Source organism: Haplochromis burtoni, unplaced genomic scaffold (assembly GCF_018398535.1).
Source record: "Haplochromis burtoni strain Fernald_Lab_line unplaced genomic scaffold, NCSU_Asbu1 Contig_281, whole genome shotgun sequence".
Lineage (NCBI taxonomy): Eukaryota > Metazoa > Chordata > Actinopteri > Cichliformes > Cichlidae > Haplochromis > Haplochromis burtoni.
The window spans coordinates 428,604-453,022 of NW_024582642.1; the positions used below are offsets into that span (position 1 = coordinate 428,604).

General features: G+C 40.7%; 1 protein-coding gene across 2 annotated transcripts; it reads right to left on the reverse strand.

Annotated features, from left to right (window-relative positions):
• Positions 1–1,451: 1,451 nt before the first annotated feature.
• On the reverse strand, positions 1,452–19,863 carry gopc (golgi-associated PDZ and coiled-coil motif containing). Of its 2 annotated transcripts, XM_005940602.3 has the most exons (9): positions 19,568–19,863; positions 16,131–16,295; positions 11,810–11,833; positions 7,323–7,498; positions 5,092–5,257; positions 4,914–5,009; positions 2,893–3,057; positions 2,654–2,819; positions 1,452–2,140 (listed from the first exon to the last, which is right to left on the reverse strand). In XM_005940602.3, the coding sequence occupies exons 1-9, from the start codon at positions 19,826–19,828 to the stop codon at positions 2,025–2,027; spliced, it is 1,335 nt and encodes a 444-aa protein (XP_005940664.1). In that variant the 5' UTR covers positions 19,829–19,863; the 3' UTR covers positions 1,452–2,024. The 2 variants fall into 2 exon arrangements, with proteins under 2 accessions (XP_005940664.1, XP_005940665.1); XM_005940603.3 differs by lacking the exon at positions 11,810–11,833.
• Positions 19,864–24,419: the final 4,556 nt, after the last annotated feature.

Consider the following 24,419-nt stretch of genomic DNA (forward strand, 5'->3'; position numbering starts at 1 on the left):
GTTTGTTGACGTTTGCAGATCTTGGTTTATTTTTCGCACTTCTCCGAGCTTTGAACAGTAAATTTGACACTGAATTTGTTGAGATGTCCACTCATAGGAGGGTTGGCACGTGACTGTTTTCCACTTGTGAATATGCTTTCTCGCTGCAGAACGATGAGCTTCATATTGTTTAGAAATGGGCTTGCAACTGTAGCCAGATTAATGGGCAGTAACACTTACTTTTATTAGATTAATACTGATGTTACCCAGAGGGTAAAGCAGGTCATTACTTAATGGCAGTGGTTGGTAATTCAATCCCTGGGTGCTACATATCGTTGTTACATACTAACCCCACGCTGCTCTATGATGCATCCACTGGAGTGTAAATGTCAGATAAACTGGTTCTTGGGTGAACGAGTGAAGTATTATTAAGGGCTTTTCCACCATCTTTCCTCTGATTCTATTATTTACAGAACGGTTCTACTGGCGGAATGCATCCTATATATGCAAGTAGTTGAGCTGTACCTCAATAAAAACCACCGAATGAAGTGCAAACACTGCACCGCATTGTCATGGGAAGAAAATGTATAGGAATATTTAAATAACCAATTCTTCTCTACTGCTCAGTCTGTTTTAAACTGATTCCTGGAACACAGAACACACACTGACAGCGTCCATTTAATCAAGAAAATTATGGTTTTTTGTTTTAGGTCATGGAACAGTAATATTTAATGTTTACATGATTCTGAAGTTTCAACATTTGAAGTACAGCTGCAGCAATAAAATCATTTTTATACATTTTCTGCAACATTGATCACTCATCTTATTGGCAAGTGTTGCATTTTATTACGACTCACCATCCTCCTCATTTGATAACATCTCTATAAGAACAGGGATCATTCAGTGCTTTTGATGCGAGCCTGCACTGTAGCAGAGAGCCTTACTTACAGAGCTCAGGGAGTCTGCAGCAGCAGTTTCCCCTTTATAAATACGGATAAATATACTCATTTATCTTTTACTATTTTAAGTATGAATGATCAAACATTTTTGTGATGTCTGCGGTTTTCCCGTTTACAGTTGTTTGAGTCTTTACTGCTGAAGAACGCTTAATATATTATTATTTTGTGTACACTGATTGTATTTGATTTGTCTTTTGCACACGTTTTGTAAGCCTGCTAACGCGAGATGGGAAAATATGTTTTGGACTTTTTTTGAATGCTTTCAATTATGTCAAAGATAAAAACAAGACTGGAACCAAGACAATAAAAATAAAAAAAAAGACTGACCTGAATGCATAACATAGCATTGAGAGTGTTTAGACAGTGTTGTTCATGGGGGTGGGATTAACTTACTTCTGTTTCTTTGGGCCATAATAATAATATTAACAGTAGTAAGAAATAAGAAGAATGTATTGAACTAAATATCTCTGCACAGTGGTGAGGCCTGTTGGTCAGGGGCTGAGATAAAAACAGTTTGCAAGTTTGTTGTATTTTATTACATTGTGAGGAACACCTCATAAAGTACATGTGGCACAACAGAAGCAATAATGAAATATAATGAACAGCGATAGACAAATCAACAGGGAACCCAAAGAATTGTATTCAATTACAAAGTGTTATTTTTGTAACATAGTGGTGTTAAAATATTCGGGTGGGATAATCGTATATAAAATTATTCTTTAACATCTCATTTGGATGAACATGAACGGATTAGATCTGAGAAGTTTGGTAACAGATTCTTTGAGGAGTAACTATACAAAGTAAAGCAAAACAAGTGTCTCCACTAAACACCTCCACGATAACTTGGTGACATCCATCACCTGCATTATTATCCTGTATATCACCAAGTTTATCAGAGTCCAGCATCACTCCCTTCTGCACATACCTCCACTTTAAGAATATGGACTTTAAAACCCAAAAATCATTGTTGCATGACCAGAAAATTACATCACTCCAAGGAGAAAAGGGAAAACAGATGTTCCCCTTTTCACAGGATTGTCACTGAATTTCATTTCAGTTCTTTTCCTTTCCACATTCCAGCAGCTTCTAGGAAGAGCAGTCAGTTTCTGGTGGCTTTGAAGGAGTTTCCCCTGAAGGTGTCTCACAGGACATCCCAGTATCTCCAGACTCTGCTCCATTGCTCAGTGATAACTTCTCCAGTGCTAAAGGATGGACACAGAGACAATAAGCAAACTCATCCTCATCGTCAATTAAAAGCAACCTGGACAACCAGCAGCAGATCTTCTCCTGTTCTCTATCCTGTTTCCAAACCACTTCAGAAAACCCATCTCTTCACCCTGGCCTTTGACACCTTGTGAGATGTTGCTTTTTAGCTCATTCTATGTTGTTTTTACAGGGCTGTTTCAATTTGTATGTATTATGTGTAGTATGTGTTTATGTGTATTATGTGTCTGGCTCTCTGTGCAGTTACATCCCATATCGTAGCTGAAGGGGGACTACAAGTCAAGTGGAAATGTGTTATCAGAATTTTTATATATAAAACAAAAGAAACTAAAACAACAACGATGATTTTTCTGAAAAACAGAAAACCCGCAAAATCCAATTTTCCAACATGCACCCGCTTCTACAAAGGTGAAGGTATAAACAGTGCACACCTTCACATATGGACAAAGTCTGTTAAAAGCTCTTTCATTGATCTGCAGATTTCTTCGTACCTTGAAGTGATGCTGAACGGTTGCTAGGTGGTGCTGTGATGCTGTCATCCAGTTCATCTAGGTAGAGTCTGTAGCGATGGCCGCTGTCATCCTCGTACTCCACATTCTCATCATCGCTGTCCACTTCAGGAGCCACATACACGACCTCGAACTCTATCTGTCCTCGCTGACACAGACACAAAGAATTAACCACAAACAGCGATATGCAGGGAGCACGTGTATGTGCGTGCCAGTGTTACCTGCTGAGAGAGAATGGTGACAGCTTCCTTATGTTTGGCATCTCGCAAATTGATGCTGTTGACAGCAAGGATGGCATCTCCAACATGCAGCCCTCCACATCTGTCTGCGGGCTGACTGGGATGGATCTCTGAAATTAAAATGGGAACGCCGTGCTCCTTCCCACCCTGAGAAAGTGAGGCCGAAGGAATGAAATGAGTTGAAAGCAGCTTTAATGCACTATGTCATAATGACACAGATGAACTATCAGACTGTGTTCTAATGGCGCTCCCATTTCTAAAAGCGATATCACGCAATTGGCTCTTTGAACTCTGGCTGTTAAACAACTTGTTAATGATATGACACATTGCTCACTGCAAAGGTGTATTTCAATTAAATTTCATTTATTTATATACTGCCAAATCACAACAGAAATCACCTCAATGCTCTTTATATTGTAACCTTCATCCTACAATAATCAAACAACCGTCTGAACAAGCACTTGGTGACAGTGGGAAGTCAAACCTCCGGAGGTGAGAGTTGAAGATCTCCCAGACCGGGGCCTACGCCACACATTCCCAGCTCACGTTTTGGTGCGGCAGGTCTGTCCACCATCCTCCCTCTCCACCTGACCCAACTCACCACTACATGGTGATCAGCTGACAGCTCCGCCCCCTCTTTATCAGTGTCCAGAACACCCGGCAGCAGATCTGATGGTACAAAATCGATCATCGACCTAGGGTGTCCTGGTGCCACATGCACTTATCGTCTTCATTATGGACAAACTGTGATTTGCACAGAAATCCAGTAACAAAGAACTGGTCGTTTCAGATCACCCAGGCTGTTCCTCCCAAACATACCAGATCTCACTGTCATTGCCCACATGAGTGTTGAAGTCTCCTAGTAGGAAGTCACCGGATGAAGCACCCACTCAATGACACCAAGACGGCTATCATTCACTGCATAAAAGCAAATGACATTTAGGACCCGTTCCCCAACCCAAAGGCACAGTGAAGCATCCCTATTGTCCACCAGAAAAACCCCAACGTACTGGCAGCAAGCGCGTGATTACAAGAACCCACCCCTGCCTGCCGCCACCCACCAGAACCCAAGCCGTGCGTTGAGGTTAGCTTGTCTATATCTAGCTGATTTTTCTCAACCTCACACACTAGCTTAGACTCCTTCCTCACCAGAGAGGTCACATTCCATTTAAGTAGCCAGCCTTGTTAGCTGGGGATTAGACAACCACGGCCTCTGCCCCTGAGTGCTGCTCGACACACATTGCACCAAACCCCTACCGCGCTAGGTCCTATGGGCTAAGGCCTGGCTACCAGATGGTATCCCTCCCTGTGACTAGCTACAGGATGGGTCCTCGGTAGCCCTATCTCAGGGCAGGGTACACTGGTCTCTTGGTCTTCTTTTATCCATTGGGGTGGACTGAGTGGCTCATCATCTGGCCCCAGGGCCACTTTGCACTGGACTCAATGCCTCTTTGGATGGGATCTTCCAAAGTCAAGTGTGAGTTGCTGAGAACATTTTTGGCTGAGGTCACAGACATTGTGAATAATCAACCACTGTTACCTGTGTTCAGTGAACCCACAGATACTTGCACTCTCATTGAGGCTTCATTGCTTACTCAAAAAGTAAGTAGAAAGTGGGTCCATGTCCGACTCCAGTTGGAAAGTTTGGAACAGCCTTAGACAAAGTGGACATCTAACCAACTGAAGCTTAAACAAGGATGATAGTGCTTCTTAAAGACGAAAGAGAATGCAAGGTGCAAGTAAATGTCACCCCCAAGAAATTGGAGGAGATGGTCCTGCTCATTACCACTGATGACCGAAATATGCTTTGACCGCATCATCTTAGTAGATGAAAACCCCCTAGCTTCAGATGGGGAGTGAACAGAGAACAGAACCTCGATACTCGATACGATAAAGTGCTATACAAATACAGGCCATTTACCATTTACCATTTTACTTAAGTAAGGTTTGATCCAAACATGGCCAGCTGCTGATTAAAAAGATAAAATACTGAGACTTCTTACTGTAATGGAAATTCCTAGACCCTCATGATCCTCTTTGACCAGCACAACCTTTCGGATAGGGCCAACTCCCTGGGTTTTCTTCAGCATGTCTGGATCCTGTAATTCCACACAAAAACAACTTTTGGACGCAGAACTAAAGGTACCAACAGCTTTCACTACTTTGTAGTTTTACACTCACATGTCCCACAGGAGAGGGAAGAGGTCTCTTTGGGTCACTTCGACCTCTACATGCTCGGATCACAGTTTTATGGCGGTGAAGGTGAATTTCTGCCTCCAGTTGATTCCAGAGCTTGTCATGTGCTGGCCCTTTCATGTCACGACCCAGTAACTGTATCTGCTGCACCCTGAAAGACAAACCAAGCAAAGATCTAATTACTGTCTGTATGTGCCATTTAATATCTTACTGAAATATGTAAAATATTTGACATCTGTGACATCACTGGTCATAAGTAAGTATAATGCATGGATCACACATTTCAATTCAATATTATTTATATAGCGCCAAATTACAACAGCAGTCGCCTCAAGGCACTTTATATTGTAAGGTAAAGATCCTACAACAATACACACAGAGAAACCCCCAACAATCAAATGCTCCCCTCTGAGCAAGTGCTTGGTGAGAGTGGGAAGGAAAAACGCCCTTTGAACAGGGTGACATTTCTGGCAGAACTAGGCTCTTGCTGGGACGGGCAGCTTGCTGGTTGGGGTTGAGAGAAAGAAAACAGGACCAAATAAAGAAGCGATTAACTCCTCACGACCAGCTCCCGATCATCAATCGCGACCGTCGTGAGTGTGTCACTGCAGCTTCTCACACTGCGGACGCGCAAACACAAATGTCAGTGAAAAAGACGGCGCATCACGGCAGTGCAGTGTGTGATCTGGACACAAGCGATGGAGGCACAACTTGTAGAACTTTGGAAAGCTCATCCGAGCCTTTTCGATGTGGCCTCACAAAATTATCACGACCACAACAACCGTGAAAATAGTTGGATCTACACTGCTGCTCAATCACAGCTGCCTGATTAATTTATTTCATTAGCAATTTAGCAAAGTTGATGGTGGTGTGTGTGTGTGAGAGAAAGACAGAGAGGGAGAGCGAGCGACAGAATTTCTGTTATAACCTTCATTTTATGGACGCACAGTGTGAGCACTCAGGTCGCATCAGAGCATCGGGCCGTATAGTGTGAGACCCTGCATCGTGACCTACCAACTTCTAACCCCTGCAAGTCAATCGTGCAGTTTGAGCAGAAGCTGAATAACGCGACTGAAAAAAAAAAAAAATCGCACAGTGTAAGCCCAGCTTAAGGGAAGATTCAGGGTCACCTGATCCAGCCCTAACCCTAATTAGCTTTATCAACGAGGAAAGTTAGAAGCCTAATTTTAAAAGTGAAGAGAGTGTCTGTGCCCCAAATCTTGGAGCTGGTTCCACAGAAGACGGGCCGGGAAACTTAAGGATCTGCCTCTTATTATTGGTTTAGACATCATGTTTTTAAGTTTTTTTGGGGTCAAGTACAAAATATCAGTTTTATCTGAAATTAGAAGCAGGAAATTCATTCAGGTCTTTATGTCTTTAAAAGATTCTTCCAATAAAGGCTCTGCCTTTCAACAATACTGCATATCAAATGTAAACTTTATAGTTAAGCTTTCTGTCCCCATTTACACGAACAAATTGACTTAATAGAAAGATATGATTCAAACCACTGCAGCGGAGTGCCTTAATTCCTAGACTTTAAATAAACTAATCCTCTGCAGATGATTAGTTAGCTGTTTTACAATTACTCTTTAAAGGATTTTTGGTGAATGGGAGTTGAAGATTGGCTCGGCAAACGGTGTAAGTACTGCCACCTTAAAGGCCTGTCGTATGTAGCCCATTAACGGGGATAAACAGAGAGCAATACTCATCTACCCTTTGATGTTGCCTACTAATGAGAAGTGATTACTGTGCTACTGAAACAAGGTCCCCCAGAAGAGACCATTTCTCATTGAAATTTATTTTACACTAGATACTTCACTTTGGTTTTCAGCAACATAGGTACAAAGACTGATAGACATACGTATAATAATTTCTTGTATTTGTTTATTATACTTGTGTATACATGTTATAGTGTGTGCTTTCCTCTTGCACAGGTCCAAACTGATATTTTAATCTCAACAAAACTTTCACCATTATCATGTTCTCAACATGATTAGAACCCCATCATTTCACTCTTCTCACATTAGTCGTCACTTCCACTGCATGTAGTCTGTGCCACGTGCCTTTCATGTGCATGACTTCCTAATTATTATACTAATTGCTTATTAGAATCATCATCATCATCATCATCATCATTATTATTATTAGAAGTTACCATAATAGTCTTAGCAAACCTAAACTTTGCACTCAAAATAGTTTGAACTTTAACGTCTTACCTGCCAGCCAGTTCCTTGTCCAAGTATTTAGCAGCCAGTCTGGCGCCGTAGACTTCGGCCTGCAGTACTGCCATGTGCCTGCGAAGGGCCTCGTTTTCTTTCTTATATAGTCTGGTTTCTGCCTCCATTTTTGCCTCTGCTAATTTCTCCTTCTTACTGGCCTCGAGCTCCTGTTCCTAGAACAAACACATACATTGTAAGTACAAAATATTAACCTATTTTTTTTAAATGAATGTTATGAAAATGTAATGTTAAATTTGCAAAAATTAATCATGATTAATTACAAATGTTATATGAGGAGGTTAAACTCTGATTTACATTCACATTAGTCTATGTAATTTTATGTAATTTGCAGAAAAATAACCATGAGAAAACTAGGTACACGGGGATAAACCACAGCTGACAGGTTGATCCCAATCTCACTAATAAATAGAACACTCTTAATGTGGCATTACATCGTTTCTTTGCATTTTTCAACAATTGTAAATTGAATCTATATCAAACTTTGGACTTGAGGGAGTATAGCACAGTGTTTGATAAGAGATTGCCTTATTGTTGAGGTTTTCAAACCTGTTGCTCATTGACTACTGTCCTCTGTTACCTTCCAGTTCAGGCACAATGCAGGCTGCGCTCTTTTGGATTTTTATTCCTGGCATGTGCTGGACCTGCTCGCCCAGTTTGGGGCTCACTGCAATGAGTTCTCCAGTTATCACTTGGCATCTATCACTACAGCCCACTTCCCCTGCTTATCCACCACTACTATGTCTGGCAGGATTTCTCAATATTATCCACTTCTTATATCCGCCAGTGGTACATACCATGGAGGAGCCACACTATCAGTTGTGGCTTGCTGATGAACTCATGGACCTTTGTGTTTTCATCCTGGACATTGGTTCTGGCACTCACTAGTCCTCAGCCACCTTCCATCCGCTTAGTATACAGTCTCAGGGTGCTGGACTTGGGGTAAGGCATCCTTCAAGTCTAGGTCACTAACGCATGATAAGACGCTTTCTTGTCTTGATGTCAGTGGCTTCTCTCTCTCTCTCTCTCTCTCAGGCCAGCTGATTATCCCAGCAGGGTATCTGACGACTGGCAGGTGCTGACTGCCTGGATCTTGATCTTGTACTCTCTGCATGTATTTGATGACTGCAGCTTTCCTAGCAGCCTCCCATTTGTCTGTGGAATTCCCAGGCACTTGTAGCTGTCCTCGATGTCTGCGATGTTGCCTTCTGGTAGTGGAATTCCCTCAGTTCTGACTACCTTCCCTCTCTTTGTTGCCATCTGACTACACTTCTCCAGTTCGACTAACACTCTGATGATGCTGTAGATTCTAGTGATGTGGCTCAGTGAATCGATGTCTCGTTCACTCCTGGCACACACTTCCATGTAGAGGAGGTGGCTGACAATTGCTCCATTCTGTAGTTTGTCTGGTCTGGCTAAGGGAGTTCAGGCCTATGCAGAACAGCAGTAGTGACAGAGCATCTTCTTGTTTAATCTTGTACTTGATAATGACTTTTGCGATTGGCTTGAAGTTGGCCTCTAGTGTTGTTCGCCACATCCCCATTGAGTTCCTGACAAAGGCTCTTAGGGTCCTATTGATCTTGTACAATTCTAGGCATTCCAGGACCCATGTGTGAGGCACTGAGTAGTAGGCTTTCTTGTAGTCAATCCAGGCAGTGCACAGGTTGGTCAGTCTGGTCTTACAGTCTATCTACCAGGAGCTGGTGTTTTGCCCATCTGTCCTTTCTTTTCCCTGCTCCATGTGGTGCTGAGGCAGGTTACTGACCAGCAGTTGAACGGGATTGGCCCGTTTTCAGTTAGCCATTCTGGGTTTGTTTGGTCCATTAGCAGCTGACTCATTTGTTAGTTTGCTAGATGCTCATGGAGCACAGTTAGCTTCTGTATGTTAGACTCCTGGTCCCCTCCCCAGTCGGACCAGGAGTGATATGTTCTCGTTAAATTTCTGGCTGTCTAAGTGGTGTCCAAAAAGTTATTAAACTTAGAACAAGATCTTCCACTCCAGCTTATTAATGAGCCAAAGACCCAGACATGGTCTTAATTCATTCGAAAGCCTGATGGTTAGCCTTGTCCATGCAAGCTGGAAACCTCAAAAACAGTGTTATTTGTTGTTATTTATGGGCCTTACTCAGAGTTTCTATCTGACTTCTCAGATGTTTTGATTTGGTACTCAGCTCAGCTAAAATAATTAGTGGGGGTGATTTTTGCATTGATGTAGATATTAAAAATGACAGCCTCAACAAGGCCAATTATTAGAAATAAGTGTCTTCTTTCAAAAAATAAAAGAACGCACTCAACACTTAGTCTTACTCTAGATCTTATTATGATATATGGCAAAGCAAATGAACATTAACAGTATTCCCTGAACACCATTTTTTGTCTGATCATTTCTTAAATTTACAACAGTGGATTACACAGCAGTAATGAATTGATTTCATGACACTTGTTTATAGTGTCACAGCTTCACTGCATAAAATGCTGGATACTATAGCTGCTCTGAAAAAGAAAACCTCAAATCAGAAGTACTTGACTCCTTGGTACAACTCTCAAACATGCACCTTAAAGTAGATAATTCATGGTCGGGAGAAGAAATGACATGTCACTAATTTAGAAGATCATCATTTAGCCTGAAAAAAACTGGTCTTTACACTATTAAAAACAGTAGTTAAACCATTTTAACTACTTTAAAGTAGTTAAAATTGCCCATCACAGCACAGAAACAGCTTTAGTGAAGGTTACAAATGATCTTCTTATGGCCTCTGACAGTGGACTCATCTCTGTGCTCGTCCTGCTAGACCTCAGTGCAGCATTCAATACAGTTGTCCATAATGTTTTATTACCGCTATTAGAACATGCTGCAGGTACTAAAAGTACTATGCTGCAGTATTGTGAATCTCATCTGTATAATACACTCGAATTTCTTCATGTAAATGGAGAGACCTCTTCAAACACTAAGGTTAATTATGGAGTTCCACAGGGTTCAGTGCTAGGACCAATTCTTTTTATGTTTTACATGCTTCCCTTAGGCAGTATCATCAGAAGGCATAGCATATATTTTCACTGCTATGCAGATATCCAACTTTATCTATTCCTTATGCCAGATAACACATACCAATTAGTTAAACTGTGGGAATGTCTTAAAGACAAAAATGTGGATGATATTAGACTCCATCAGAGTATTATTGTGTGCAAATGTTAGATAGAAAGCAGAAAAAAGAAAAAGGCTATATAAAAACAGTTCATTTACCATTCCATTTGTGTAATATTAATTAAAAACATACTGTCTCAGAGTGACATTGAAAAACTAGTTCATGGACAACTATAATTCATTATTATCAGGATGTAGGGATGGGTACCGGTATCTGGTTCTGACCAGACCAAAAAGCGGTGCTTTATTTCGGTGCTTTTTTTTTTCCTGAGATATCATACACTTTGGATTCTAGCCAACCATTTTACCTTTCCAAGGATAGTAGGTGGGCCCAGGTACGTATGTTCTTTTAGAGCAGAGCTACAGATTAAAAATGCCCAAGGCGAAGTGGTCAAAAGTCTGGCTGTACTTCACAGCAAAAGATGCAAACTCAGCAGCCTGCAACAAGTGCTTTAAGGTGATAGTGTGCAAAGGAGGTAACACCTCGAAGCTGACAACGAACTTGGCGATGCATAGCGTTTTTTTAAAAGCTGAGAAATGCACCGTATTTGATAGCTTGCTGCGAGACTTCACTCCGTGTGAGGTCTCGCATCTACTGCGGGTGTGGTGCCTGTTATCGGACCCGGAGTTAGCAACATCCCCCAAAAACCCGAAGAGGAGAGTCCTGGCCCCTAGCCCTGCCAGTGTAGCAGAAATGATGACGGATGATGATGGCAGCAGCAGCCGTTCTTCTCTGCTTAATGTTGTTCGTGTGTAATTTACGTTATATATACATACACACACACATACATATACATACACACACATATACATACACACACACACACATATATACACACACACATACATATACACACACACACACATATACATACACACACACACACAACACACACACACACACACACACATACACACACACACACACACACACATACACAACATACACACACACACACACACACACACATAATACACACACACACACACACACACACACATACACACACACACACACACATACATATACACACACACACACATACATATACACACACACACACATACATATACATACACACACACATACATATACATACACACACACATACATATACATATATATATACATATACATATACATATACACATATACACATATACATATACACATATATATATATACATACATACATACACATATATACACACACATATATATACATATATACATATATATACACACACACACTAAGTGTAAATGGTTGAAATGAGGCATGTAGCTACATTTTCTGGGAAAGACACCATTACACCGACTTACCAGCTCTTCTAAGGTTGGTGTAGGCTTTAAAGGAAAATATACAGAAAAAGAAAAGAAACAAGTCTTTGATTAGAGAAATTGGTACAAAAAGCATTAGAAAGGTTACAAAGCATCAGATATACAGCAGCAGACACCAACCTTGTACAATTTCAACCAGAAATTTAGATTCATCCCTCCATAAAATCTGTTTTATTTTTAGTCTAATTCTTGTATAATTTATCAGCATTTTCTCCAGCCAGCCTGCCTGAGATCATTTCTGAAAAGGCTTCAGTAAATAGCAGATGTATAAACTTAAGGATATGCATTTCTCACAGGTTAGTTTTAATCTGTTTAATTACTACTGTATGGGGGGCATGTGCAGTTTTTATTTAAGTTAAATGTAATGTTTCTTTTACATCTAGTTTTAGTTTTTAATTGACTATAATAACCTTGCTCTGAACCAGGTCAACATCCGATCTGTGACCCCTTCACCCCTGCATTTCTCCAACTACAGTCCTAAACCATTTATACTTTGTGTAATTTTTTTTAACATAAAGGGGCTAAAATAAGTATTGAACAATTTTATAAGTTAAGATATTTTTGATGGTGCCACTGACATGAAACTCTCACCAGATGTTGGTAAAAACCCATCCAGTCATCATATGCAAAGAAATCAAACCATAAATGACATTATGTGTAATAATGAGAAATGACAGAGGGAAATAGTATTGAACACACTTACTGAAATGTATTTAATACTTGGTCCAAAAAGCTTTGTTGGTGACAGCGTCAAGACACCTCCCGTATGGAGAAATTGCATTTCTGTGATTTTGGCTCCGTGGGCCACTTCCATTAACTCTGAGCTTTAGGTTTTTTTTCCTTATAGATTTTCAATTGGATTCAGGTGAGCTGATTGGACCAGACCATTCTAACAGATTTATTTTCTTTCACTGAAACCACTTGACAGTTTCCTTTGGGGTGTGTTTTGGATCATTGACTTGCCTCCAGCCTTAGATGGCAGCAGATTTTTTCAATCAGGAATGTCTACATTTTTCCACTCATCCTTCCTTCAATTATATGAAGCGTCCCAGTGTTTTATGCTGATAAACAGCCCTACATCATGATGTTTGCATATTACTTTTAAGACTAAGCAACATGGCTGCTCCAGCCTGCAAGCCAAATACCCTTGGGCAAGATACTAACCCCAAGTTGCTTGCCGATGCATCCATAAAAAGTACTTACTTAGAAAAAAACATAGAACAAAGTATTTATATGAACGGTCAAATGAGGCAAATCATGTAGAGCACTTTGAGTGCTCAGATAAAGTGGAAAAGTGTTATTAGAAACAGTCCGACTGCTCTGCCCTCTGTAGTCATTTAGACATTTGAGCATCTGGTACTATCCCATCTCCTGGATCCCTGCAGTTTGCAATAGGTCCGTAGTCAATGCAGTTAACATGGCACTGCACTTCATCCTCCAGCATCTGGACTCTGCAGGAACTTATATCAGGCTAGTTTGTGGACTTGAGTTCCACTTTTAATGCCGTCCTCCCAGCTCTACTACAAGACAACTCTCACAGCCAAATGTTCCCGCTTACACCTGCAGAAGGATCACCGAATTACTGTCTAGGCAGGCATGTCTCACTTTCAACGCATCAGCACCTGTTCTCCTCAGGGCTCTGTACTTTTTCCTCGGCTCTTCTCCCTGTACACCAACATTTGAACCTCTTATTGCCAATCTGTCAAACTCCTTAAGTTTGCAAATGACAAACTCATCGGGCTCATCTCGGGTGGAGATGAATCTGCCTATAGGAGGGAGATGTCTACTGACCTGATGCAGTGACAACTTCCTTGGAACCATCACCTCCCAGGACCTAAAGTTTGAGCTAAACATCAGCTCACTAACCAAGAAGGCACAGCAGAGGATGTACTTCCTGCATCGGTGGAAAAAAATACAAGCTGCCAAAGTCAATGGTGATGCAGTTTTACTCCTCCATCATTTAATCTATCCTCACTTCCTCCATCACCATCTGGTACGCTACTGCCACTACCAAGCACAAAGGCAGACTGCAGCGTATCATCCGCTGCACTGAAGAGGTGACTGGCTGCAATCCCCCTTCCCTACAAGACCTGTACACCCTCCAGGACACTGAATCAGGCAAACAAGATTGCTGCATGATGCTGTGGTCAATCACAACCAACACCTCACGCCACAAGGACAGTTTTTTTCCCCTGCTATGTTGGATTACTTAACAACACCCCTTCAATCCGGTTACTGCTCAGTTAACATGCTGCAGTAACAAATTTACTTACTCAGGTTTTATTACACACATGTTTTGTCTACATTGCACCCTTTAGATCTAGAGCATATTCTATTTCTGTACAATTAGTTTTGCACCATGACACCATTTCTGCTCTCTTTAGTGTCACTTGGGAAATAGTTTTTAAAATGCCAAATTTTCACAGGGAGGTTAATAATTCTAGTCTTGGCATGTCCCAACAGGAGGAGGCCCTGGGGCAGACCCAGGACAGGCTGGAGAGATTATATCTCTCAGCTGGCTAACGTTAGCCTCTGTGATAACTGATACTTGTTGAGGGGTGTTATAGTCTAGCGTCACTTAGCAGACGTTAATTGTCTCAGAGCCCAAAGGCAACTGTTAGCAGGCTCAAGTCATCTAAGAGACTCCATCAGCTTTGAAAGCACAGTAAAGACTATGACAAGAGCTATGCAGTCTGTAAAATCTGTACCGTCAGAGTCAAATACTCGGGTAACACAACAAATTTACAAGTACATGTGTCTAGACACAATAGCGACGGAGGGTCAAATTCTAATTTTAAAACGAAATGAGGTGTTTAACGGACAATTAAAGAAGTTAACTTTTCGAAACTACCAGCAACTTCAACTCGTGCAACAAAAAAAGATAGCACAGTCAGTACTTGTTTTTATTTGCAAAGACATGCTCCCTCTGAGTGCTGTGGAGAATAAATAATTTTGTAATATGATTAAAACACTGGAGCCCTGTTGCACTGTTCCCTCCCGACAACACTTCACGGACATACTCTGCCAAAGTTGTATCAAGAAGGCAAAGCGACAGTGCTGGACTGTCTCAGCTCAGCACAGACAGTTGCTTTGACATGCGACCCTTGGACTTCGAGAGCCACTGAATGGTAGGCCACTGTTACAGCACATCACAAAACTGATCAGTGGAACCGTCAGTCACACAGGTGAACAAATTCCCCTTTTCAGGTTGCACAAAAAGTGTTCTATTGATGGACACTGCAGAGCTGTACTTTCTTTTATTAGCACTTCATTTTAATAGCACTTTATATTGTCAGTGTTTACTCAGATGAATTCTTCATGCAATTTCATTTTTGATTTATATTTGTTTGTGTTAAGGTAACATAAAAAAGTGCTTCGTTTTGATGCTGCAGAGAGCATTTTTTGGATTAGTATTTTAAAAGTACTCAATAAGTACATCAACATTTCATTGTTTACTTTTTTCATGTTAAAGAAATAGTCGATATATCAGTAAAGCTGTTTTGTTTGTTTATTTGACATGGCTTCTGATAAGGCAGATGTTAATTTTTCTCCATTCATTTTGAACTTAAAGAGAGAGTGTTTTGTTTCCTCCAGTGAAATGTATCCCTCTATTTTAGTTGAGATAGCTCATGCCAAGCATTTAACAGTTTGGACTGTTTACTGTGAATTTTCCTACACTTAAATTCAGTCTTAATAAACACAAATAGTGTCTGGCTTTTAGTATCGCAATCTATCGTATGGTCTCCCCTGTATTGTGATACATATTGTATCGCTAGATTCTTGCCAATACACACCCCTAATGGAGATGTTTATTTCTGTTTTCCAGCAGAACTTGGCACCTTTCCACAGCACTGAAACTACTACAGTATGCTTACAGTGTTGTTATTCTGCTTGCCGGGGAGTGTTATTGTTGATTAAGACATTAGAAAGACAGAAAAACAGTAAGAAGACCTGGAGTAGAAAGACGAAAGGAGTAAACAGGAATGAAATTTCTCTTGAAATTGTAATGTTACCTCAAAGGAACATACGTGTCTTGGTCCGAGTACAAGAATGACATTGACTTTTTTAATTACAGGCGCATCACTAAGCTGTACACTGTAATGCTATGTCAGCAAGCATGTCTGATACACGTACCTAACGTCTTAGACTGAAAACAGAAGACTAGGTTGTCAGTGACAGTGTATTACTCAATGATTGTATAATAAATGTGTCATCTTCACTCACTGCAGCCAATCAGTAACTCTGTTACTATTGTTAAATGATTACAAAGGCTAATTGACTGTATTACAGCCGTTCTCCCTACCAGTTTATCTTTGATGCTATCCGACTCCTCAGCTTGGCCTTGCTTGACATGAAGCTGCAGTTGGAGAGCATGAAGCTGCAGGAGCAAGTCGTGGACCTCCCTTTCTGCCACCACCCGTGCAGCTTTAGCTTCGGTCAACTCTGAGCGCAAGTCCACCAGCTGAGCCTAGAGTGAAAGGAAACAACAGAGGGATGGGGCACAGGAAGCAGATGTGTTAGGTGGTTTAAAGGGGCATGGGTCTCAGATCACAGCATCACTGTTTTCGTAGTTTGCAAAACCCAAATCTTACAGTACATACTTTTTTTTCTTTGTAATTTATGAGTATTAATTATTAGTTACTGTGCGGAAACATTACGATCCCATAAATTTAGCACAACAATGTATTCATGTGGTATTCTAAAGGTCTTTAAAGAAAATAACATATTACATATCCAGGGCTCTAGAGTGCAATCAATTTGGTCGCAAATGCAGGCTAATTTCTCAATGGTGCGACTAAAAAAATCCCTGCGACCAGCTGTTCGAGTAAAAAAAAAAACAAAAAAAAAAAAACACCCTCTGGAAGGCTCTGTGGCAAACAGCAGACAACATTATGCCCATATCATAAAGGTGCTGCTTAGAGTAGCTGAATGTGCTGCTGAAGCCCCGCAGCACCGACTCTGTGCTGCTGCTACCTTTTGCACTGGTGCACCTAAGAAAAAAAGTTAGGTGCACCAGTGCAACCATGGCAAAAAGTTAGTCTAGAGCCCTGATGTATTTGTTTATTAAAAGCTCTTTATCAAAAGATCTGCAGATCTGTCATTTAGTACTTGAATTAAAGAGGCGGAAAAGATGAAACACTGTTTCACACAAGCCAAGTCTGCCTGACCTTCAGGACATTAATTCATGGACAGACATTCTGTAGCAAAAACAGGGAGAACATGCCAACTCCAGACAGAAAAGGCGGTGACCTTCCTGCGCCTTCTGCTGTAATAGACGCACGTTGAGTAGGGGTGAGTTTCAATAATCAATTTTCCGATTAAAATTGATTTTGGCTTGAATAAAGCAATTCATAAAAATCCTGAATTGCTTTTTAAATATAAATTTATTTTGCCCGAAACGCCCGAATCTCAGGTTAAAGCTCACAAAACTATTTCAACAACCTCCAAACAGCTAAAACAGTAAATGAGTGCAGGTAAACGTATTCCGCACAAACATGTAAACACAAAACGCAGACCTGACGCATCAAAATCAGTGAGATGTCAGCTTTCTCACCTGAAAGCCAACACCTCACAGCTTCTGCTGCGTCTGGTCGACGCTCTGTGTTTACGTCCTTTTTTTTGTGCTGGGTTCTGAAGCTGCTGTTTCATCACTCTCCAACCGAAACTGACTGAATCAGCAACAAAAGAAGATCAAAACTAAGCTTTACATTCCGCTTCACTTAAACATAGTCATGAATTCCCTCTTACTTTTGCTGTTTTTCTTCCACCACGATAAAAAAAAAGAAAAAGAAAAAAAAAAATCACACTTTTAAAAAAATGCTTTTTAAAATTATGACAAATTGCAAAATGCCTCTGTGACTTTGCTCTGCTTCACGAGCAGGTTTTCTTCCGTTTTTGTTCTACTGCTGGATATTTTTAAGGTTAACTGATATAAAAAGCCAGGCCAGGAAAATCTCCTTCATGTTTTTCTGTGTTTTATCCTCAGTTACTTTGACACAAAGGCATCTGCTGTGATGCTTACACCTCTGATGACGTCTCAAAAGTGTCAGTACTGATAAATAAGATAAGATAACTCTTTATTGTCACTGCACAGTCATACATAGTACAGTAGTACAATGAAATTGGAAAACTGTCCTACGTCGGCACTACATATAACACAACACGACACGATATGACACATCACAACGCAACACAAACAACACAGTATATTAACTTAGTATAAAAAAAGAAGAAGAAGTGTATGTGTATTGCACACTGTTATTATTGCACATTATGATCAGAATTATAATATTTCTGAGGAAAAATTTCCCCGATTCAAATCTAATTGAAATCGTGGATCGAATCGAATCGGGACCTTGTGAATCAGAATCGAATCAATTCTAGAAATCAGTGATGATACCCAGCCCTATTGCTGAGCTAACAAAACTGTACAATCACAACATTTTTGTCAAAACACAAGTTATGTTTAGTCATTTTTCTCAGTGCATCTGTCCTGACCCCTCCATGATCCACTTCTGTTCCACCACTGGAAAACATTTAGAAACAAGGCTCAAAGTCTAGGACAGAGGGTTGCTCCATCTGATAGATGGATGGCACAGTGTATATGCATTGTTTAACAAGTTTAACAGCTGGCAGGGTGAATCACCATGATAACAAGCTAAGCTGGAAGAAGCAGGGTTATCTCTAAGCAGGAAATACCACTGGTTCATGCGGATGTCACTCGCACCTGTATCACCTATTTAAACATTGTTACACACCGATATAGCCCATAATGACAATATTCACAAATGGCAAAGCTTCTTTAGACATGACAACACACCCTAATTACACAGCAAACATTGCTGAGGAAATGCCAAGGAGTTCAGGTGCTGACTTAGTCTTTAAAGCCCCTCTCATTCAAAAGAAGCCTGGGGCCTGCCGACTTACAGACCGAGTCTGACAGCTTTGTGGAAACGTACGGAAGCTTTGAACGGCCTAAACAATAATATGTGTTGGAGTGGATTAGCCTGTTGCTTTAGGTTTGTGTTGTTCAAAAATGTCTCAGGCTTTTAATCATGTCTTTATAGTGAGAGCCTTTTTGATTTGTCAAATTAGTAATGACAGGTCGTGTTCTTGAAACAAAAACACACAAATTATTATAATAATATTAATAAGAGAGACACAATACGGATAAGTGAATGACAGTGATAGTTTTTTTAGTTTTATGTTAACATTTACAGAAAAAAATGAAGGGCACTCCATATACAAACGAGACATTATACCACACAATCCTGATTACATCTAAAGAAAAGATAATCATTGTCACTTTAAGGCCATGACGTAATAATCGAAAAATGCTGAAATTCATTTATTTATTAAAAAAAAAAACGTTAGCGCTACATAATTATAAAGGATATTTAATAAAGCGGTCAAAGACACCTGAGAACATGTTCTGTATCTAGAAGACAAATGAATGTGAAGTATGCTAACACCTATGTTGGTTTCAATGACCAAACGAAGGCTGCTGTGGATACCATAACCCATGTGATCAGTTTACAGGTCGGTGCCACAGATGGATAGAAACCCTCAGAAGCACAGGGAGGACACCAAAACACAGGAGTGACTGAAGCCCTGAAAACACCAGTGCTGCTCTGTGGCATTAGTCACTCTGTTGAATCTTGAGTGGAGCCGGCGTGATCATTTCATTAACAGGAAACCCGCTTCCTAATATTAACCGCTCTTCTTAGACGAAATACTAACCTCTAGTTTATGGTTGAGCTGGAAGACAGTCTGAGTTTTATGACAGAGCTGAGCGAAACAAGAGCTGAGGCTGGTCATCTTCTGCCGACCCTCATACGTTATATCCACTTGATCTGGATCTATTTCTCCAAGCAACAGATCCACATCCACGAAAGCCTTATCAAATTCCTTCTCCAGCACTTCTAGCCATCGAAACATGGACATACTGGGGACAAGGCCCGAGTGCTGGCCCGATGGGGAGCATCCAGTCGAAGCAGACATGGTTAGAGCAAGGTAACGCTGATGTTAGCTTTGTGCTAACTTAAAAAATGATGACAAATTAATCTCTGTCAACACCGTTAAAATATCGCTGTAATGTGATGAACACTGTGTTGGTCCGTAGACTTAAAATTCCCGAAAGAAGCAACGTCTAACCAGAACGTCCCACATCAGATTCACGATTTCATCCAAGCAGCCACTACGCAGAAAGCGGCATACAAGAGACCTACGACTACTCCTTCCGCTACTGTGGAACTGTTCCCTGTGGGTGTTCTAGGAACTGCTATTGGACCTGTCGACGTCGTGCCGGAAATACATGTTAACGCAGAGCTTGTTCCTGTTCTTACTTTCACAATTAAAGTCTTCTAATGCGAGGAATTTTGTATAAATAATTAAATAACATTATTTATGAATAATATAATTTTAGTAATCTCGGGGCTTTCGTGACATTTGCAAGTTTAATGACTTACTGTGTAGTGTTCCAGTAACACGTATTGTGTAGTTCTGGCTCACTAAATAACTGATGAGGATGTGCAGTTGTGCACTGAACAGGCTCTATCCATGAATGCAGTGCACAAAAAAGCATTATGGTGTATTGCTCGTAGGGATGGGAAGCTTCTGAAGCGCAGGTGTTAGAAAAACCAAGGCCACGGACCATTGTTCCCTCTAATTTTTCATGTGTCTGAGTGAACACACAAACTCCCTGAGCGGTCCCTTGGACCGCTGTGAGCAACAGTAGACGTGTGCACTGTGGTCACGCCAGCATCGAATCCATACAAGTTACATGGCTTATTAAAATAATCCAATTACAGCATTTACAATTATGTTAGACTACTTTTAATTAACTGCTTTAGCCCACTTACAATGAAAAAAAAAATCTTGTTCATGACCTGTGTAGTATGTTAACACTATTGGAAGTAACTTAACTTGAAGTAAAAATAACTTGAACTCCAATTTTGAAAACACAACTTTCTTTCTTTTTTTTTTTTATAAAGCCCTGACTTGTATTATGAGTAGGAGTCTGGCCTGGGAGAGAGTCCTGTAACCCTCTGTTTGCAAAATACAGTATATAATGACCAATATTGGGCAATTAATTATATAGTTACTTCTCCAAAAAAGTAACTGAGTTATGCAAGTTTTTTGCAGCTGTTTACCTAAAAATGCAGCCAAGGCGTTTTTTAAAAAAATAAATAAATAAACATTTCAAACTATTTACAGAACAATCAGGTGTTCTGCATCAAATTTGATGCAACACAAATTATTTGTGCCACTCCAAAAATTATTTCTGTCCACTATGAGATAAAGGAGAAAAACACTCCTGTAACACCTGTAACATTCAGTGGTCGCCTCATTGTTCTGACACACACAACAAAACTATTGACTACACTACACACTAACTACACAAGATTTGCGCTAAAGTTGCAAATCTCTCACATCTTAAAACACTGCTGTCACACCTTAAACTTCCCCCCTTCCTAAACAACTAAATGCCATTTGGGAGGTGGTGTTGTTTTTGCTCACAGGCTTTCGAGCGTTTTCCTTATAAAACGCAGTTTTTACCGTTTCTTCCCGCAGTAAATATAAACAACGATAGTATTCAGGAAGAAAACCAAACATTGCATATATTTTTTTTTATCATAACTCTGGTTTTACGTGGCCTATCAACACAATTTAAAAACCTGGTATAAAGTCCACACCTTTTCCGTCAATTGCTCCGTCTGTCCTGCTCACATCTCCAATGGTTGTACACGTTGTCATTAACGTGGCTTCACTCCACATCAGCCACGCTGCTTTGCTAGCTAAAACACCGGTGTCGGCACATAAGGACGCTGTCATAGCCTGTCAACGACGTTGATTAGCTGCGTATATACGAATGTGAATCACAATATTGCCTGGGCTATGGGATAAGGAACATTGCCACTGACCTTCACCCCAGTTTCGACAGGTACTGTACACCGGGCACCATTATTCCAATGTTTCACTAACCAGCACCCCCGCTATGTTTTTGCCGTGGATTGTGAAGCCCAATATGGATTATGCAAGCACTCAAACACTGGAATCTAAAGTGTAATCTGTGGCTTAAACTCACAACTGAATATCTCAACAAAAACCTCCTCTCTGCTTTCAATGAAAAAATAAAGCAGCAGGAATTTTCAGCTCTTACTCCCTTTCATCAGAAAACTTTATTTGCTGCAATAAGTTACTTTATCATCACTATAACACATTACTCATATAACACCATAAAAATATATTTATACTGTTAAAAGAAATGTCAGAAAAACATCCATTAAATACAGGCGATCCCTTTTTTTCATTACCACTGACGCTTCTGCTGTAATAATCTCATAAAGAGCAGGAGTAATGCAGTTTCACTATGACCCAGTAAAACATCATGCCAGTGTTATAAGATACAGCATCCACAGCAGTATAAAGTAAAGTTTCTAGCACGAAGCTGAAACGAACACCTGGAAAGCTTCAAAATCAACCAAAAACAAAGCAGACTGATCTCACAACAGCTGGAAACATGTTTGGTTATTCCAACGAATACAGCAGACTCAGAATGATTTACTTTGTAAATTAAGTTACTGAAAGCAACAGGAATATTAAAAGAGAGAGAATTTTGCTGAAGCACACTGATCACTATAGTCACAGACTGCTTTCTTTAACAGTTCCAATATGTTTCTGGCCTCCTAAATATGTGTTGATCATAATTATTAACAGTCTGGTATAATAAGTAGCTTTGTTCGGAACTGTGCAGAGCTCGTCTGTGTCACTGTAGTGTACTGGTGTAGTGAAATTGTCCAGCAGATGTCACCATGGACACAGGTTGACTCTAGTTGAAACTAAGGGGTCATTCAACTTGTGCAGTTAGCTTCAAAGCATAACCCGACTTGAAAATTGGAAAACAAATGGAAATGTGCCAAGGATGATGTGTGCTCACAGTCAGCTGTTCTCATGTGTGGTGATTTCACTGATCCACTTCTGCACCTAGTGAAAATATCCTTTCATGGGATATAAAACTCTGACCATTGAGGGGATGTGCGCCAGTGACGTGCATCCTGCCCAGAATGCCAAGTGGTGAACCGCAAGACAATATCCTGAAGCATTGCTACTGGCCAGCATTTCTGCAACAAAAACTGTGGCACAGGCACTGTTTCAGGTCATCTCCCAAGTCAGAATTCCGAAAGAGATACTGACTGATTGGGGCACCTTGTTCATCCGTATGCAGTACCTACAAAAATGAGTCCAAGAAATGGCACCTGGTGAAGAGGCAACAGGATCATGAGCACCCAGGACTCACTCGTAGTGATGTAGTCCTGTGGAAGAGCATCTGCACTGGAAACTGCATATAACCTTAATGTGGCAGGTTGCAATATAGTTGAACTAAACAGATTTATTGTCCGAAGGCCAAACAAAATGCACATTTATTTCCCCAATTGGACCATTGCAGCTTTTGCTATACTGGTCCACTTGAAAGTCATATTTTATTAGATTTGTATTAGGATTTTGATTTATTACAATCAGAATGGACAAGAAGAAAGAGAAGACGGGAAGAAAGTTAACAGAAGAAGAGAGAGAGGGCACTAAAAATCTTCACCACCTGCTGAAATAAAATGTAAAAAAAAAAACATGCAAAAAACTACACAGCAGGGAAACCTCAACAACAACCATCATATGCATAAGTAGCAGTAAATATTAAATATTTAATGTTACTGAGCACACACAGTGTTAATGACACATCACATGTTTAGAGGCAGCAGCCAACCAAGATTGTATGCATTTGTTTGGACACCTGTGTGTGAGTCCACACAGCCTGGCCCCCCTAGGACATGAAGCAGGCATGGAGGAGACCTGGGCCCAAGACATCTATAGGCACCCCAGAGCACGAGAGCCCCAGGAGGACCACCGCAGGGGCAGTCACACCACCCACCAAGAAAAGACCTGAGTAGAGCCCCAGACGGGGTTCACCCAGCAGCTATGGTGCAAAAGCCCCCGCCCCAGATGGTGAACAGAGAACGTGGGTGTGAGAAAACCCCATGCCTCAATCGGCCCTCTCATATGTTGTGTTGATGCATGCTGTTCTAAAGTGCATTTAAAACAGGGGAGGAGCATGGCGCCAACAACCTTCAGCCAGATAACAGCTGGTGACAGCTCGGCCCCTCCCAACACCCTAAATGTCTACATGCAATTTAAAATTGAAAAGTGGGCACAGGCACCAGAGGTGAGGCTAAATAAACAGACCGTTCTCTGCACGCCATTCAGTGTGCCTACCCCCAAGGACCTATATGAATGTGTTGTGAGAGTGTAAATAATGTGTCTGAGTTATGGAATAAAATTGAGGCATAGGTGACCAGGAGGGGAGGGCAATACCTCCCCTGCACCTCAGTGACATACCTGTACCTCAAGGCCCTGCGTGTGTGTGTGTGTGGGTGATAGCTACATTTTGATGTATATATTATACATGTAGGGAAAAGGTCTGGGTGTGAAAGAAGGAAAAAGAAATTCTTTTTCAGATTATTCTCCAGCCTCAGTTTTTACAGCTGATGATATCATCATGCAGTGTTGGGAAAATTCCATGAAAAATCAAATTCTT

Bases quoted from the DNA above. Each gene is read 5' to 3' on its own strand.
- gopc (XM_005940602.3), bottom strand. From the start codon at position 19,828: ATGTCTGCTTCGACTGGATGCTCCCCATCGGGCCAGCACTCGGGCCTT. The intron at 7,499-11,809 runs GTAAGTCGGTGT...TGTTTGTTCTAG, and splicing joins CACCAACCTTAGAAGAGCTG to GAACAGGAGCTCGAGGCCAG. The intron at 5,258-7,322 runs GTAAGACGTTAA...TTTGTCTTTCAG, and splicing joins GACAAGGAACTGGCTGGCAG to GGTGCAGCAGATACAGTTAC.